The sequence below is a fragment of the Protomyctophum parallelum genome (genome assembly GCF_964188405.1).
Source record: "Protomyctophum parallelum genome assembly, chromosome: 8".
In the NCBI taxonomy this organism is placed as follows: domain Eukaryota; kingdom Metazoa; phylum Chordata; class Actinopteri; order Myctophiformes; family Myctophidae; genus Protomyctophum; species Protomyctophum parallelum.
In genome coordinates, this window is record NC_139703.1 from 52234392 (window position 1) to 52252367 (window position 17976).

The window sequence follows — 17976 nt, forward strand, 5'->3', positions numbered from 1 at the left end:
CTACCCCTAAACCCACCTCTTCAGACTCCACCATGGCCCGTAGCACTTACCCTACCCCTAAACCCACCTCTTCAGACTCCACCATGGCCCGTAGCACTTACCCTACCCCTAAACCCACCTCTTCAGACTCCACCATGGCCCGTAGCACTTACCCTACCCCTAAACCCACCTCTTCAGACTCCACCATGGCCCGTAGCACTTACCCTACCCCTAAACCCACCTCTTCAGACTCCACCATGGCCCGTAGCACTTACCCTACCCCTAAACCCACCTCTTCAGACTCCACCATGGCCCGTAGCACTTACCCTACCCCTAAACCCACCTCTTCAGACTCCACCATGGCCCGTAGCACTTACCCTACCCCTAAACCCACCTCTTCAGACTCCACCATGGCCCGTAGCACTTACCCTACCCCTAAACCCACCTCTTCAGACTCCACCATGGCCCGTAGCACTTACCCTACCCCTAAACCCACCTCTTCAGACTCCACCATGGCCCGTAGCACTTACCCTACCCCTAAACCCACCTCTTCAGACTCCACCATGGCCCGTAGCACTTACCCTACCCCTAAACCCACCTCTTCAGACTCCACCATGGCCCGTAGCACTTACCCTACCCCTAAACCCACCTCTTCAGACTCCACCATGGCCCGTAGCACTTACCCTACCCCTAAACCCACCTCTTCAGACTCCACCATGGCCCGTAGCACTTACCCTACCCCTAAACCCACCTCTTCAGACTCCACCATGGCCCGTAGCACTTACCCTACCCCTAAACCCACCTCTTCAGACTCCACCATGGCCCGTAGCACTTACCCTACCCCTAAACCCACCTCTTCAGACTCCACCATGGCCCGTAGCACTTACCCTACCCCTAAACCCACCTCTTCAGACTCCACCATGGCCCGTAGCACTTACCCTACCCCTAAACCCACCTCTTCAGACTCCACCATGGCCCGTAGCACTTACCCTACCCCTAAACCCACCTCTTCAGACTCCACCATGGCCCGTAGCACTTACCCTACCCCTAAACCCACCTCTTCAGACTCCACCATGGCCCGTAGCACTTACCCTACCCCTAAACCCACCTCTTCAGACTCCACCATGGCCCGTAGCACTTACCCTACCCCTAAACCCACCTCTTCAGACTCCACCATGGCCCGTAGCACTTACCCTACCCCTAAACCCACCTCTTCAGACTCCACCATGGCCCGTAGCACTTACCCTACCCCTAAACCCACCTCTTCAGACTCCACCATGGCCCGTAGCACTTACCCTACCCCTAAACCCACCTCTTCAGACTCCACCATGGCCCGTAGCACTTACCCTACCCCTAAACCCACCTCTTCAGACTCCACCATGGCCCGTAGCACTTACCCTACCCCTAAACCCACCTCTTCAGACTCCACCATGGCCCGTAGCACTTACCCTACCCCTAAACCCACCTCTTCAGACTCCACCATGGCCCGTAGCACTTACCCTACCCCTAAACCCACCTCTTCAGACTCCACCATGGCCCGTAGCACTTACCCTACCCCTAAACCCACCTCTTCAGACTCCACCATGGCCCGTAGCACTTACCCTACCCCTAAACCCACCTCTTCAGACTCCACCATGGCCCGTAGCACTTACCCTACCCCTAAACCCACCTCTTCAGACTCCACCATGGCCCGTAGCACTTACCCTACCCCTAAACCCACCTCTTCAGACTCCACCATGGCCCGTAGCACTTACCCTACCCCTAAACCCACCTCTTCAGACTCCACCATGGCCCGTAGCACTTACCCTACCCCTAAACCCACCTCTTCAGACTCCACCATGGCCCGTAGCACTTACCCTACCCCTAAACCCACCTCTTCAGACTCCACCATGGCCCGTAGCACTTACCCTACCCCTAAACCCACCTCTTCAGACTCCACCATGGCCCGTAGCACTTACCCTACCCCTAAACCCACCTCTTCAGACTCCACCATGGCCCGTAGCACTTACCCTACCCCTAAACCCACCTCTTCAGACTCCACCATGGCCCGTAGCACTTACCCTACCCCTAAACCCACCTCTTCAGACTCCACCATGGCCCGTAGCACTTACCCTACCCCTAAACCCACCTCTTCAGACTCCACCATGGCCCGTAGCACTTACCCTACCCCTAAACCCACCTCTTCAGACTCCACCATGGCCCGTAGCACTTACCCTACCCCTAAACCCACCTCTTCAGACTCCACCATGGCCCGTAGCACTTACCCTACCCCTAAACCCACCTCTTCAGACTCCACCATGGCCCGTAGCACTTACCCTAGCCTAGCCCCTTAGATAGCACTTTATGTCGACTTAGATAGTATTTTAGACAGACTTATAGCTCGTTACGTAGACAGCACTAGAATTGCATTTTATGTAGTCATAGCACTTTATAGTACACGTGTATATTGTATAATATATAATATAGTATAGTATGTATCGTTGACATAGATACTCCACTGTTACGTTCTTAGTTTATACACGATTCATGATAACTACTTTTGATATATGTGATGTATGCCATGCCATGCTTTTGTTTTTGCTTAATGTAAGTCGCTCTGGATCAAGAGCGTCTGCTAAATGCCTACATTGTAAATTGGAAAGAAAGAAAGAAAGAAAGAAAGAGGATGACTCAGCAAATGCCATCAAAAAGTAAGGAAGGATGGGGGTGAGAGAGAGAAAGAGAGAGAACCAGGATGGCCGAGTGGTTAAGGCGTTGGACTTAAGATCCAATGGACAATAGTCCTCGTGGGTTCAAACCCCACTCCTGGTAGACTTATACTGATCAGTTGAGAACAATGGAAACAACCCCTGTTAGCATAACCTTTGTTTTGAGTGTGTCTTAAAGCCTGACTCGGCCGAATGCCGAACCGGCTTAAAATGTATGCAAACTTTTTTTCTTTTTAAAATTAACAATAATAATAGTATTTCTGTTAAATGAATTATGAACAGCAGCGCTGGCAGTGTGGCGGGACATTGACTGCCGATGGATTGCGCTTTAAAAACCTTTGTAGATACTACTATAGGTGCAGGCTCAGACGCGTGCGTGCGTGCGTGCGTGTGTGTGCGCGTGCGCGCGTGCATGCTTATATAACCGCTTTTCAACCTGGCGCCGCTATTTTCAGGCGTGTCAAGTTACATTTTCAAATGTAAATGTTTTTATTTAAAGGTTATTTAAATGGATATGTACAGTACAGTATGAATACAGGTGTACCTTTGGTGTGTTTGAAACCCACATCTCCAGCATAGGAGCCCCCCCCCCCCCCCCCCCCCCCTCCCCCTCCTCCCCAGGCTAGTGTTTTGGATTAGCTGCTTGCCTTGTGCACACACCTGCCCTGAAGCCCTGAAGCCCCAGTGGTGACAGCCTCCTAACCCTCCTCACCTTTTGTTTCCTGAGGCAGAACTAATCACAGCACTTACCTGTCGCCCCAGAGGTGACACCTGAGCCACCATCGGCCGCGGCAGCAGCAGCAGCAGCAGCAGCAGCAGCACACACAGACCCTGCTAGTAGACAGACGCTGGGGCTGGGGCTGGGGTGACGTTGGTTGGGGAGGGGCTGGGGCTGGGGGTGGGGTGACGTTGGTTGGTAGTAGACAGACGGAGGGGCTGGGGCTGGGGGTGGGGTGACGTTGGTTGGGAGGGGCTGGGGGTGGGGTGACGTTGGTTGGGAGGGGCTGGGGCTGGGGGTGGGGTGACGTTGGTTGGGAGCTTAGAGTATATATTTCTAGAGAAGGCACCCAGAGGAAACCCTGAGGCGAAATGGACATAGTGGCCGGATTTGGTAGTGCAGCTCGAGCCAGCGCTGCTCCGTTGACTATCATTGCGCACGTTCATGTGATTGGGGCCATGACACGTGAACGAATGTTTCATACGTGAACGCGCACAAACGGCACAATGATAGTCAACGGCAGCGCGTTCATGTGTTTGTAACCAATCAATCCCAGAATGCACTCTGTTCCAAGGTTACTATAGTTAACTATAACTAACGAAAAAACGAAAACTAGAATTAAAAAAACATTTTAGTTAACTGAAACTAAACTGAAACTAAAATAAATTAAAAAACGATAACTAAACTAAAACTGTATTGTGTGTTCACAAAACTAACTAAAACGAACTGAAATGATAGACAAAATGGCATTCGTTATCGTTTTTTTATTAATATTTATATGCCTTACGGACATTTAGAATATAAACCTTTTAAATTAATTCGGTTCTTTTCCTTATTTCCCGAGCCGTTTTTACGGCACTTTTCAGCACCGTAAGGCAGCATGTCACAACGCTTTACGACCCGTGTTTACATTCTGCAGTGCAGCCCCGTGGTCGCTTCAAGTTTTAATGCTGCTGCTTGCATCTCGCAAAAATGGCAAAAGTTGGCAGAAAGAGTGGCCAGACGTCCGGTTTCACGCCGGACAGTCCGAGATGCAAGCAAGTGCCTTGTGGATGAGGATGGGAAAATATGCGAAGTATGTCATGGTTGATTGTCCAACAGAGACTGAATATATATACTTTTAAATGGTATCTTTTGTTGAGTTTTTATTACACAATACTTGCTCTGATCTTTTTTAATCCTATACTTCGTTACAAATAAACCAAAGTACGAAAAAACTAAAACTAAACTAAAACTAAACTAAAACTAAACTAAAACTAAGCATTTTCACAAAATAAAAACTAAACTAAAACTAGCAAACCCGCTCTAAAAACTAACTAAAACTAACTGAATTAGAAAAAAATATGTCAAAACTAACTAAAACTAAACTATAATGAAAAAACCAAAACGTTGGGGTGACGTTGGTTGGGGACACAATGTGGGGTTCGTCTTGTGTAATGGCACTGAGACGCTGTGCGTGTTGAATCTTGTTTTGTTGATGACTTCACCCTAATGTAGACATTGTCGTAGGACGGTATCTCTGGCTGACAATTCAAAATAACTGGTGTGCATAAAGTGGCTCCACCATCGAACGGCTGATAAATAACTGGTGTTCAGAAAGTGGCTCCACCATCGAACGGCTGATAAATAACTGGTGTTCAGAAAGTGGCTCCACCATCGAACGGCTGATAAATAACTGGTGTTCAGAAAGTGGCTCCACCATCGAACGGCTGATAAATAACTGGTGTTCAGAAAGTGGCTCCACCATCGAACGGCTGATAAATAACTGGTGTTCAGAAAGTGGCTCCACCATCGAACGGCTGATAAATAACTGGTGTTCAGAAAGTGGCTCCACCATCGAACGGCTGATAAATAACTGGTGTTCAGAAAGTGGCTCCACCATCGAACGGCTGATAAATAACTGGTGTTCAGAAAGTGGCTCCACCATCGAACGGCTGATAAATAACTGGTGTTCAGAAAGTGGCTCCACCATCGAACGGCTGATAAATAACTGGTGTTCAGAAAGTGGCTCCACCATCGAACGGCTGATAAATAACTGGTGTTCAGAAAGTGGCTCCACCATCGAACGGCTGATAAATAACTGGTGTTCAGAAAGTGGCTCCACCATCGAACGGCTGATAAATAACTGGTGTTCAGAAAGTGGCTCCACCATCGAACGGCTGATAAATAACTGGTGTTCAGAAAGTGGCTCCACCATCGAACGGCTGATAAATAACTGGTGTTCAGAAAGTGGCTCCACCATCGAACGGCTGATAAATAACTGGTGTTCAGAAAGTGGCTCCACCATCGAACGGCTGATAAATAACTGGTGTTCAGAAAGTGGCTCCACCATCGAACGGCTGATAAATAACTGGTGTTCAGAAAGTGGCTCCACCATCGAACGGCTGATAAATAACTGGTGTTCAGAAAGTGGCTCCACCATCGAACGGCTGATAAATAACTGGTGTTCAGAAAGTGGCTCCACCATCGAACGGCTGATAAATAACTGATGTTCAGAAAGTGGCTCCACCATCGAACGGCTGATAAATAACTGGTGTTCAGAAAGTGGCTCCACCATCGAACGGCTGATAAATAACTGGTGTTCAGAAAGTGGCTCCACCATCGAACGGCTGATAAATAACTGGTGTTCAGAAAGTGGCTCCACCATCGAACGGCTGATAAATAACTGGTGTTCAGAAAGTGGCTCCACCATCGAACGGCTGATAAATAACTGGTGTTCAGAAAGTGGCTCCACCATCGAACGGCTGATAAATAACTGGTGTTCAGAAAGTGGCTCCACCATCGAACGGCTGATAAATAACTGCTGTTCAGAAAGTGGCTCCACCATCGAACGGCTGATAAATAACTGGTGTTCAGAAAGTGGCTCCACCATCGAACGGCTGATAAATAACTGGTGTTCAGAAAGTGGCTCCACCATCGAACGGCTGATAAATAACTGGTGTTCAGAAAGTGGCTCCACCATCGAACGGCTGATAAATAACTGGTGTTCAGAAAGTGGCTCCACCATCGAACGGCTGATAAATAACTGGTGTTCAGAAAGTGGCTCCACCATCGAACGGCTGATAAATAACTGGTGTTCAGAAAGTGGCTCCACCATCGAACGGCTGATAAATAACTGGTGTTCAGAAAGTGGCTCCACCATCGAACGGCTGATAAATAACTGGTGTTCAGAAAGTGGCTCCACCATCGAACGGCTGATAAATAACTGCTGTTCAGAAAGTGGCTCCACCATCGAACGGCTGATAAATAACTGGTGTTCAGAAAGTGGCTCCACCATCGAACGGCTGATAAATAACTGGTGTTCAGAAAGTGGCTCCACCATCGAACGGCTGATAAATAACTGGTGTTCAGAAAGTGGCTCCACCATCGAACGGCTGATAAATAACTGGTGTTCAGAAAGTGGCTCCACCATCGAACGGCTGATAAATAACTGGTGTTCAGAAAGTGGCTCCACCATCGAACGGCTGATAAATAACTGGTGTTCAGAAAGTGGCTCCACCATCGAACGGCTGATAAATAACTGGTGTTCAGAAAGTGGCTCCACCATCGAACGGCTGATAAATAACTGGTGTTCAGAAAGTGGCTCCACCATCGAACGGCTGATAAATAACTGGTGTTCAGAAAGTGGCTCCACCATCGAACGGCTGATAAATAACTGGTGTTCAGAAAGTGGCTCCACCATCGAACGGCTGATAAATAACTGGTGTTCAGAAAGTGGCTCCACCATCGAACGGCTGATAAATAACTGGTGTTCAGAAAGTGGCTCCACCATCGAACGGCTGATAAATAACTGGTGTTCAGAAAGTGGCTCCACCATCGAACGGCTGATGTCTTGAATTTGAACACATTTATCAGCTTCAAGTCTATAGAGTTCCAATTCCAATTTTGTTTGTTTCATCACTTTGAATTTCCCTTATTTATTCATGTATTTTCTGATTACTAAATAGCTGGAGATACGGGGAGACCCCTGTTACCGAACAAACACTAGTCTAAAGCAAAGATTTCTATTGGAATTAAATACTACCGCTGTTTAACACTATCATTCAAAGATTTATCACAAGTACTTGTCTTAAGTTGAACCCCATGCAGAATCCATATTCTGGTTGGAACCTTAGCCAGAAATAGCAGATCTACAAGCTCACAATGTGACAGAAAAAAGAGGTCCAAGTACAGAGCCAACTCAGGTCCAGTTTACTAAAGTCTAGAGGGTATAAACAAGCTATAGCCAGTGCCACCATCTCCCTGTCTCCTCCACAGAGTAAGCTATAGCCAGTGCCACCATCTCCCTGTCTCCTCCACAGAGTAAGCTATAGCCAGTGACACCATATCCCTGTCTCCTCCACAGAGTAAGCTATAGCCAGTGCCACCATCTCCCTGTCTCCTCCACAGAGTAAGCTATAGCCAGTGACACCATCTCCCTGTCTCCTCCTCAGAGTAAGCTATAGCCAGTGACACCATCTTCCTGTCTCCTCCACAGAGTAAGCTATAGCCAGTGACACCTTCTCCCTGTCTCCTCCACAGAGTAAGCTATAGCCAGTGACACCATCTCCCTGTCTCCTCCACAGAGTAAGCTATAGCCAGTGCCACCATCTCCCTGTCTCCTCCACAGAGTAAGCTATAGCCAGTGCCACCATCTCCCTGTCTCCTCCACAGAGTAAGCTATAGCCAGTGACACCATCTCCCTGTCTCCTCCTCAGAGTAAGCTATAGCCAGTGCCACCTTCTCCCTGTCTCCTCCACAGAGTAAGCTATAGCCAGTGACACCATCTCCCTGTCTCCTCCACAGAGTAAGCTATAGCCAGTGCCACCATCTCCCTGTCTCCTCCACAGAGTAAGCTATAGAGCCAGTGCCACCATCTCCCTGTCTCCTCCACAGAGTAAGCTATAGCCAGTGACACCATCTCCCTGTCTCCTCCACAGAGTAAGCGCATTGCGGGCAGGATCATCCCAGCCATAGCGACCACTACGGCGGCGGTGGCTGGCCTCATGTGTCTGGAGCTCTACAAGTTGGTGCAGGGCCACAAGAAGATAACCTCCTACCGCTCAGCCTACGTCAACATGGCCACCATGCTCTTTCAGCTCTTCCAACCGTCCAGCCCTCAGCCTTTCACTGTGAGTCACTATACACACACCAGCAGTTCTCAATGTTATTTATTTTGCCAAGGACCCCCAAATTGTATTGCGGGACCAGAAAATGTTTTGTGCCAGGGACCCCCAGAAGAGAAAGATTTGTATTTAAAAAGTATTCAAAAAGTTTGTATACCTGCTAATTTTGTATAGCCAACACATAAAGTATGGAAAAAATGGGTTCAAATGTTTAGGTATAGGGAAGTGGTAGGGGGTGAGGTGGAGTGGAGTTTGAAGCACTGTGCCTTAATCAGACTTAAGCACGTCTAAATTGGGGATAAATCGGTTGAATTATGCCCTTCCTCTGGAGTCTGAAGGTGAATGAGCAGCCTCAGAGTTAAGAGACGGCAGTTCAAACGATCCATCTCTGGCGCACAAAGCAGCTCTGTAGACAGCTCACTGTATAGCCACAGACTTCAGCAGCCCACATAAGGCAGTGAGTGAACGCACTGCACCCGCCCCAAACACACCATATATCCAGCTTTGTTTGCACAAATCAAGTAAGGTCTATGCACAAAGGCAGGCATGATTCAAAGCAAAAAGGAGAGGCTTGTCCTGTGCAGACAGAGAGCCTTTGGGTTTATAATCTACAGTAGCTTTAACGGTAATACCAGGCTTCTGGGCCACGGGCTGACGTTCTGCCCTGGCCAGGCTGTAAATCATAACAGCGACATATGAGCCAGACAGATCTGAAAGCCAAACAACGCATGGGTGGTTATGTTTTGGGTCGTGGCTGGAGAACGTGCCTATGGTGAACTGGTGAAGTAATGCCTTCCTTTCATGCCTGCCCCTTCATACTTCACCTCTGGAAGGAGTAACTAAGTACATTTACTCAATGCTTGAATTCAACTTTGAGGTGAATATGTATGTCCATTTGTCAATACTAGATCTACCCCACTGCATCTCAGATATTGCACTTTTTAATCCACTACAATTATTTGAAAACCTTAGTTACGAGTTACTTTGTAGATTTAGATTATTATTAGCCAGTGAACTATCCCTTTTAAGCTGTTAAGTAAACAACATCTAACTGCTTATTCCACCTCTGGACCTGAGAGGCTCTCTTACCAGAGGCTAGGGACTCTGGAGGAGTCCAACCCCCGCCTAAAAGTGCGGGGTGGAATGGGGTCAGGCAGCGGCATTACTCGGTCCCTCATGTGGGACGCGAGGCGCGCAGTGCGCTGAGACGCGGCGCGCTGAGACACGGTGCGCTGAGACGCAGTGCGCTGAGACACGGTGAGACACGGTGTGAGACACGGTGCGCAGTGACACGGTGCGCTGAGACACGGTGCTCTGAGACACGGTGAGACACGGCGCGCTGAGACACGGTGAGACACGGTGCGCTGAGACACGGTGAGACACGGTGCTCTGAGACACGGTGAGACACGGTGAGACACGGTGCTCTGAGACACGGTGAGACACGGTGAGACACGGTGCTCTGAGACACGGTGAGACACGGTGAGACACGGTGCTCTGAGACACGGTGAGACACGGTGCTCTGAGACACGGTGAGACACGGCGCGCTGAGACACGGTGAGACACGGTGCTCTGAGACACGGTGAGACACGGTGCTCTGAGACACGGTGAGACACGGTGAGACACGGTGCTCTGAGACACGGTGAGACACGGTGAGACACGGTGCTCTGAGACACGGTGAGACACGGTGCTCTGAGACACGGTGAGACACGGTGCTCTGAGACACGGTGAGACACGGTGAGACACGGTGCTCTGAGACACGGTGAGACACGGTGCTCTGAGACACGGTGAGACACGGTGCTCTGAGACACGGTGAGACACGGTGAGACACGGTGCTCTGAGACACGGTGAGACACGGTGAGACACGGTGCTCTGAGACACGGTGAGACACGGTGCTCTGAGACACGGTGAGACACGGTGAGACACGGTGCTCTGAGACACGGTGAGACACGGTGCTCTGAGACACGGTGAGACACGGCGCGCTGAGACACGGTGAGACACGGTGCTCTGAGACACGGTGAGACACGGTGCGCTGAGACACGGTGAGACACGGTGCGCTGAGACACGGTGAGACACGGTGCTCTGAGACACGGTGAGACACGGTGAGACACGGTGCTCTGAGACACGGTGAGACACGGTGAGACACGGTGCTCTGAGACACGGTGAGACACGGTGCTCTGAGACACGGTGAGACACGGCGCGCTGAGACACGGTGAGACACGGTGCGCTGAGACACGGTGAGACACGGTGCTCTGAGACACGGTGAGACACGGTGAGACACGGTGCTCTGAGACACGGTGAGACACGGTGCTCTGAGACACGGTGAGACACGGCGCGCTGAGACACGGTGAGACACGGTGCGCTGAGACACGGTGAGACACGGTGCTCTGAGACACGGTGAGACACGGTGAGACACGGTGCTCTGAGACACGGTGAGACACGGTGAGACACGGTGCTCTGAGACACGGTGAGACACGGTGCTCTGAGACACGGTGAGACACGGTGCTCTGAGACACGGTGAGACACGGTGAGACACGGTGCTCTGAGACACGGTGAGACACGGTGAGACACGGTGCTCTGAGACACGGTGAGACACGGTGCTCTGAGACACGGTGAGACACGGCGCGCTGAGACACGGTGAGACACGGTGCTCTGAGACACGGTGAGACACGGTGAGACACGGTGCTTTGAGACACGGTGAGACACGGTGAGACACGGTGCTCTGAGACACGGTGAGACACGGTGCTCTGAGACACGGTGAGACACGGTGCTCTGAGACACGGTGAGACACGGTGCTCTGAGACACGGTGAGACACGGTGCTCTGAGACACGGTGCTCTGAGACACGGTGCTCTGAGACACGGTGCTCTGAGACACGGCGCGCTGAGACACGGTGAGACACGGCGCGCTGAGACACGGTGCTCTGAGACAGTGCAGGTCTGGTTACAGCTATGGTTACAAGCAGAGGCAGGAGCACAGCTGCAGCATAACGAGGTGCCATGATGACAGGCACAGCTGTGCTGTGCAGCTACTCACTGCTTTGTCTCTTTCAATGGTTTTGATTTGGTTTTCAGTTATTTGACATATATCACAATGACGTACATAACAAAACAAAAACAAAACAAAAACAACAACAACATGCCAGCAAATAGTACAGGAAAGTAGTCAGGTATACTCCATCATACAGTTGATAATTCGTATATATACATATACATATACACATTCACATATATATATATATATATATATATATATATATATATATATATATATCTTTGCATACCTATATATACATATACTCATATATACATACACATACTCATATAACTTCTCATACTGTTACACCCATACATATTACATGTTACATATATGTTACATGTTACATGTTACATGTTACATATTACTCTTTTCCATTCATCTTTTAAGAATCTTGCACTCACTGCTTTGAATGCAGGCCTTTGCCCACAGTTTGATATTTATAATTTATGGGATATCTTTGCTTTATTGTTCTTTTGAAAAATTGTGAATTTATTTTGGAAAATAATTTGAAATAATAACAATGAAAAAAGGATACCGTATTTACTTAGTTGTGACCCATAAAGATTGGTCAAAAACAGTGTTTATGTAACTGAGAATACACACATGTACATTATAGGCTAAGTACTATGGTAGTCAGCATATGAGCAGCTGTACATTGCATATGAATGTCTTTATTTCAATTATGTTTTCTCTGCAGTTCAAGTTGTGTCATTTTTGAGTGGTGCAACCACTCCAAGGAACAGCAATGTCCGTGTGCACCTATGTGTTCGCCTATGTGACTATGAGCACCAGTATGACTATTATTACCAGTAGGGGCGCTGTTGTGCCAGAAACAGAGAGAGAGAGAGTGCTGCACTGTTGCCTGCTAATGAGAGAGAGAGAGGGGGGGGGGGGGGGGAGTTGCACCACTCAGTTCACACAGGTGTGATTTTTCCTTTATAGCCTCAAATCACAGCAAACGTTATCTCCTGATGACACTTTACATTCGGAGCAGGTCGAGAGACCCAACATGCCAGCATGAGCAGGCACTTAGTGGCCGTGGCAACTTGCTACTGGCAAGAGGGGGAAAAAATCCCCTTTAACAGGAAGATACCTAAAACATAATCCGACTCTAGGTGGGCGGCCATCTGCCTTGACCGGTTGGATGGAGAGATAGAGATTTGGGACCTTGACTTAGGTTCAGGGGAGAGGGGGAGAGGGGGAGCGAAACATACGGGGGAGAGAAAAGCAGGGAGAGGTGGAGAAAGGGTCGGGGGAGAGAGAGAGAGGGGGGGGGGGACAGAGATGCACAGAAACAACAATAACGACAATAACAACAATAACAGCTATAATAACGGTCCACAGCCATGGTCCATGGAGACCCTCCATCCACAGCCTGGGGGTCTGCATGCTCAACCATCACCATCCATGGAGACAAGAAAGCACAGAAACTCACGTTACTAACGCGCACTAGTTTTTTATAATTGAATTGCTTAAAAAAAATCGTATATACTGTATCAATGAATCCACATGAAAATAACATTCAAATAATGTTATGAAAATAATATTGATATTGATTTATATGTATTAATGTAAATGTTATATTGATTAGTCTGATTAACTATTTAAGCCTGTATTATACGTACAATGGTAGCACCGCATTGTGCCGATATACAAGCTGCATTGTGAGCTTGTAGATAGGCTACTTTCACTATACGTTATTTTTCTTCAGATTTTACGGGGGCCAGTTTAGAATTGCAGCCGTCCGTAGGTGCCCTTTGAGAGCGGTTTTGAAGGAGTCAAGGGATTAAGGAAGTATTTAGACAGGTACATGGGTGTCTTAGTGAAGTATGTAGACAGGTACATGGGTGTCTTAGTGAAGTATTTAGGCAGGTACATGGGTATCTTAGTGAAGTATTTAGACAGGTACATGGGTGTCTTAGTGAAGTATTTAGACAGGTACATGGGTATCTTGGTGGTGTATCGAATCTTGTGGACCAGACCCATTGCAAGATGCTGTACTCTGTCGTCGGCCCTAAGCCATTCCAGCCTGTCAAAGTGGGCAGGGGTGCCTGACCAGTTTGTTTTGGGAGGTCTGGAGCCTTGTTTTAAGGGCCTTTGAGGTGCTGTGGTACCAAGAGGTGCATGCATAGTCAAAGAAACCTTGTACTAAGGCTCCTGTTAAGGTCTTCAAGGTGTTTTTGTTGACCATTGTTGACATTATATTTTTAATGTTCAATGAATCGTTCATTAATCGTAGTCGAGGCAAAAGTTTGAAGTAATTGTGCTATTGTCTTGAATGAATACCATTCAGCCATAACATTCACTGATGGGACCTAAATGTGTGCAGATGGAGAGGAGAGGAGAGGAGGCTTAGTGAGTCATGGGAAGTCCCCCTGCGACGTGAGGCGAGCATTGACACGAGGCACTGAGTCAGGACAGGTCTGGCTTGTATTGCATTCCCTAGTGTTCCTTGAGTTCCTTTGCGTCTCCCCCAAATTCTTCTACGTTTTTCCTGGCCGGGACACTCGAAGCGCCGTCCAACAGCCACGGAGCGGTTGATTCACCCAGAGGGTGCCAGCAGTCCTGCTGCGGTCACACCTGACATCACTAACAGGCTGATCACTTATAATGGAGTGCTATAGTAAGGGAGTGGTCACACCTGACATCACTACCAGGCTGATCACTTATAATGGAGTACTATAGTGAGGGAGTGGGTTGGAGGACATTAGCTTTTCCAGACGCCAAAAGATTCTTCTTTTTCTTTTGTTTCCTTTTTCCAAAACGGCAGTACATTTTGTGGTCTTAGCTTTTTGAAACAGCTTTGTTTAAAACACACACGCACATGCGCGCGCGCACACACACACACACACACACACACACACACACACACACACACACACACACACACACACACGCACAGAGAGAGAGGGGGGGGACACCAGATGGAAAAGACTTGGCTGAATTTCTGGGTGGGCGCTTTTGGAGTTAGGGGGGACTTGGTGAGTTGAATTTGGGTATGCAGTATGCACTGATGACTGAGGGACACGTGGACTTACATAAACACAAGACAGACAGACAGACAGACAGACAGACAGACAGACAGACAGACAGACAGACAGACAGACAGACAGACAGACAGACAGACAGACAGACAGACAGACAAAGAGAGAGAGAGAGAGAGAGAGAGAGAGAGAGAGAGAGGGGGTAGAGAAAGGGAGAGATAGAGATCAACCTATCTGAGTAGGAAATGCTTTGAGCTTTGATGTCTCTGCCAAGAAAATAAATCTGTCATCTGTCCATCCGATTACATCCACCCACCATCCTCCGAGGAAAGTCAGAGCCTGAGCACAATGACAACATAATCTGTTTGTAAAATGTGTCGCTCAACCCCTATCGATCCTGCTATTCAAATAGTCAAGTGTAACACACGTGATTTAGTGGATTACAGTATAACCCTAACATATAGAGACAAGCTACAGTTGCCACTGAGTGGTGCAGATATTTGTTAAGCTATCTAAAAATCACTAAATATCAGAGACAGAGTGACATGTGGTTCCACCAATCAGCAGTCAGTTTAGGCCTGGCTGATATGCTGTTCCAGCCACACAGCAGCCAGTTGAAGCAGTGATTATATTATACCTGCAGTGCTGCACTAATCAAGCCCAATTGAACTGAGTCAGTTCATCTGTTGAGGTTAGAGACAGAAGAAAAGCCAAACAGCATGCAGTGCACAGCACATGAGAAGAGCACAGAATGACATGTACAAACCACAGCGAAGCAAGGTAACTCACCACATCTTATGAGTTAAAGGACAACTTTAGTTTTTTTCAACCAAGGTTCATGTTTTAGGTTGTTATTAGACAAACTAAAAAATGAGTGTTCTTTTTTTTTCATTTGCTGCTTTCTTTCGTTTTAGGGATTTTAGCTGTTTTTGACAGGGGGGCGGGGGCATTCGAGCATGGGGCTAAATATGTATTTTTTTACAACATTTTATAGTGATTTATTTTTTTAATTATTTACTCCTAGTCCTAATAAACCCCTGGAAATTTCATCTGGCCACAAAACATCACGAGATCTACTGAATGTGTCAAACTGACATTGCCTATGACACACAGTGTGGCTTCCCCCCAGTAGGCTACCTTCACATTCAGTAGATCCTGTGATTTATTTGTGGCCAGATGTAATTTCCTGGGGTTTATTGGGACTATAGTAAATAATAAAAAAAAAAATCTCCATAATATTTTGTAAAAAAATACATATTTAGCCCCATGCTCGAATGCCCCCGCCCCCCTGTACAAAACAGCTAAAATCCCTAAAACGAAAGAAAGCAGCAAATGGAAAAGAAATAACACTCATCTTTTACTTTCTCTAATAACAACCTAAAACATGAACCTTGGTTGAAAAAAACTAAAGTTGTCCTTTATTAATGTAAGAGTGACAAATAATTGGAAGTTACTTTGGTTTTTGATGAGTGGTATTGTTTATTTCTAGTGTCACTCGCCCCCGTTTGGCACAAGTTGGTATTACACAAGTCAAGGTGTAGACTGTGTAGAGACACGTTTGGAGAGCGTGATTCTATTCTACGTCTGAGCATAGACATGGTAACGCCCCGCCTGCCTCTGATTGGCCTACCATAGGCATGGTAACGCCCCGCCTGCCTCTGATTGGCCTACCCACACTGCCGCTCTTGACTCCTCCGAGCTGCGAGGTTACTCCGTGGTACAAGAGAATGACAGCTTTGTAACTAAACTAATATTATATAGAGAATGACAGCTTTGTAACTAAACTAATAGTTTGCTTTGATTGAATAATTGAACACGTACGTTGTAGCCTACTATGATTTGATTTGCGTGTGTTCTAAATAAATTATCGTGTTAATTATAGTAACTAATTCTGTTATAGTAAAAAAGATACATTTTTACAGTACAATAATGTTTACAAGTTTACATAAATTACACAATTATTAACACAAAGTTTGCCTCTTCTACAAAAATAAAAAGTTACAAGGCTGCTTTCTGGAGCATCATCTGTTGCGCCGTACCAAGCTGTAATTTTCTTGTATTATGGCGTACTCACATGGCAGCGACGCAATGCATTTAGGCATGCACGCATGGTCAAGATGATCTGCTGCAGTTCAATGCATTTAGGCATGCCCACATGGTCAAGATGATCTGCTGCAGTTCAATGCATTTAGGCATGCCCACATGGTCAAGATGATCTGCTGCAGTTCAATGCATTTAGGCATGCCCACATGGTCAAGATGATCTGCTGCAGTTCAAAGTGAGCATCAGAATTGGGAAGAAAGGAGATTTAATTGACTTTGAAAGTGGCATATGGTTTGTGATGCGAAACCAGTATTTCAATAACGGCAGATCTACTGGAATTCTTAATTCACACAACCATCTCTAGGATTCCCAGAGTTCAGGGTCCCTGTAACCATTACAGGTATTGAAAAATCACACTCGTGTGAAGTGAGGGGCGCTCTTATCATCTTACATCGTCATAATCACATTCTGTGCTCAGCCAATCAGCTGAGCACAGTCATTCCGTGCTCATACAGACACACAAAGCTGTGCATATAGGAGGGGCTATAGCACCCCCTCAAAAATGGAAAATACCGTAGTCAAGTAGAGTAAAAGTACTTCAAATTGTACTTGAGTAAATGTACTTTCTATATCAGTGCTGACTAATCCCAGGAGGTTTTTTTTATTAGTGTTCTTTTGAAGCGGAGAGTGCAGACGACGTGCAGCTGTTAGATATCAGTGTGATCTGCCATGGAGGGCTGCATGCTGGCTCAGTTTCACTGTGCACCGAGCACTGGGAGATCACACTCAGTTCATTAATATCAAATATCCACAGTCTACGTCTCCCTGTTCATCCCCCCGCCCGGTGGTCCACCCACTGCTGCTCTACAACACATTGTCACGTTAACCCTAATTAGATTTTATTTGGCCTGCGTGGACCGACCGACCGCCCCATCTGAGAATATTCTGTGCCAGGGCATGCAGGGATGGATCATCATACAGGATTTGTGTTCTTTGAAATAGAAGATTTACAGTGAGCTTGTAGATCAAATTGCCGATCTATATAGGGTTAAAGTGGGTTAAAACCTTTGATTCTATATTAACACGTTCTGCTATGATGAACTCCTGGGACCCCTTAAAGGACCCTTGGGGGTCTCTGGACCCCACTGGCCTTCAATAAGATGGTTTCTAAAAGCACTTTAAACCTGTGATGTTAATATATATATACCCAGTTAAAAGTAATGTGTGTGGTTAGACTATAGTTATTGTCACACTTTATTATTCTTCTGGAGTAACCTACCTAACTTCCGCTGTGATTGGCCGAGCTTTTCATAACGTTTGTAGTAGCTGTTGTTGTAAAATCTATGTTTTACAATAATAGTTTATAAAGACATAAATTCCCTTGCAGGGGCAGAAGACCAAACT

General features: G+C 47.2%; 1 protein-coding gene across 2 annotated transcripts in view; it reads left to right on the forward strand.

The window, feature by feature from the left end:
• Positions 1-17976, forward strand: part of uba7 (ubiquitin-like modifier activating enzyme 7) — a 214018-nt gene that overhangs the window by 118107 nt on the left and 77935 nt on the right. For both annotated transcript variants that reach the window (XM_083771745.1, XM_083771746.1), the window contains one exon: positions 8325-8516. In XM_083771745.1, the coding sequence (XP_083627871.1) occupies positions 8325-8516 (192 nt within the window). The remainder of the gene's footprint in view (positions 1-8324; positions 8517-17976) is intronic.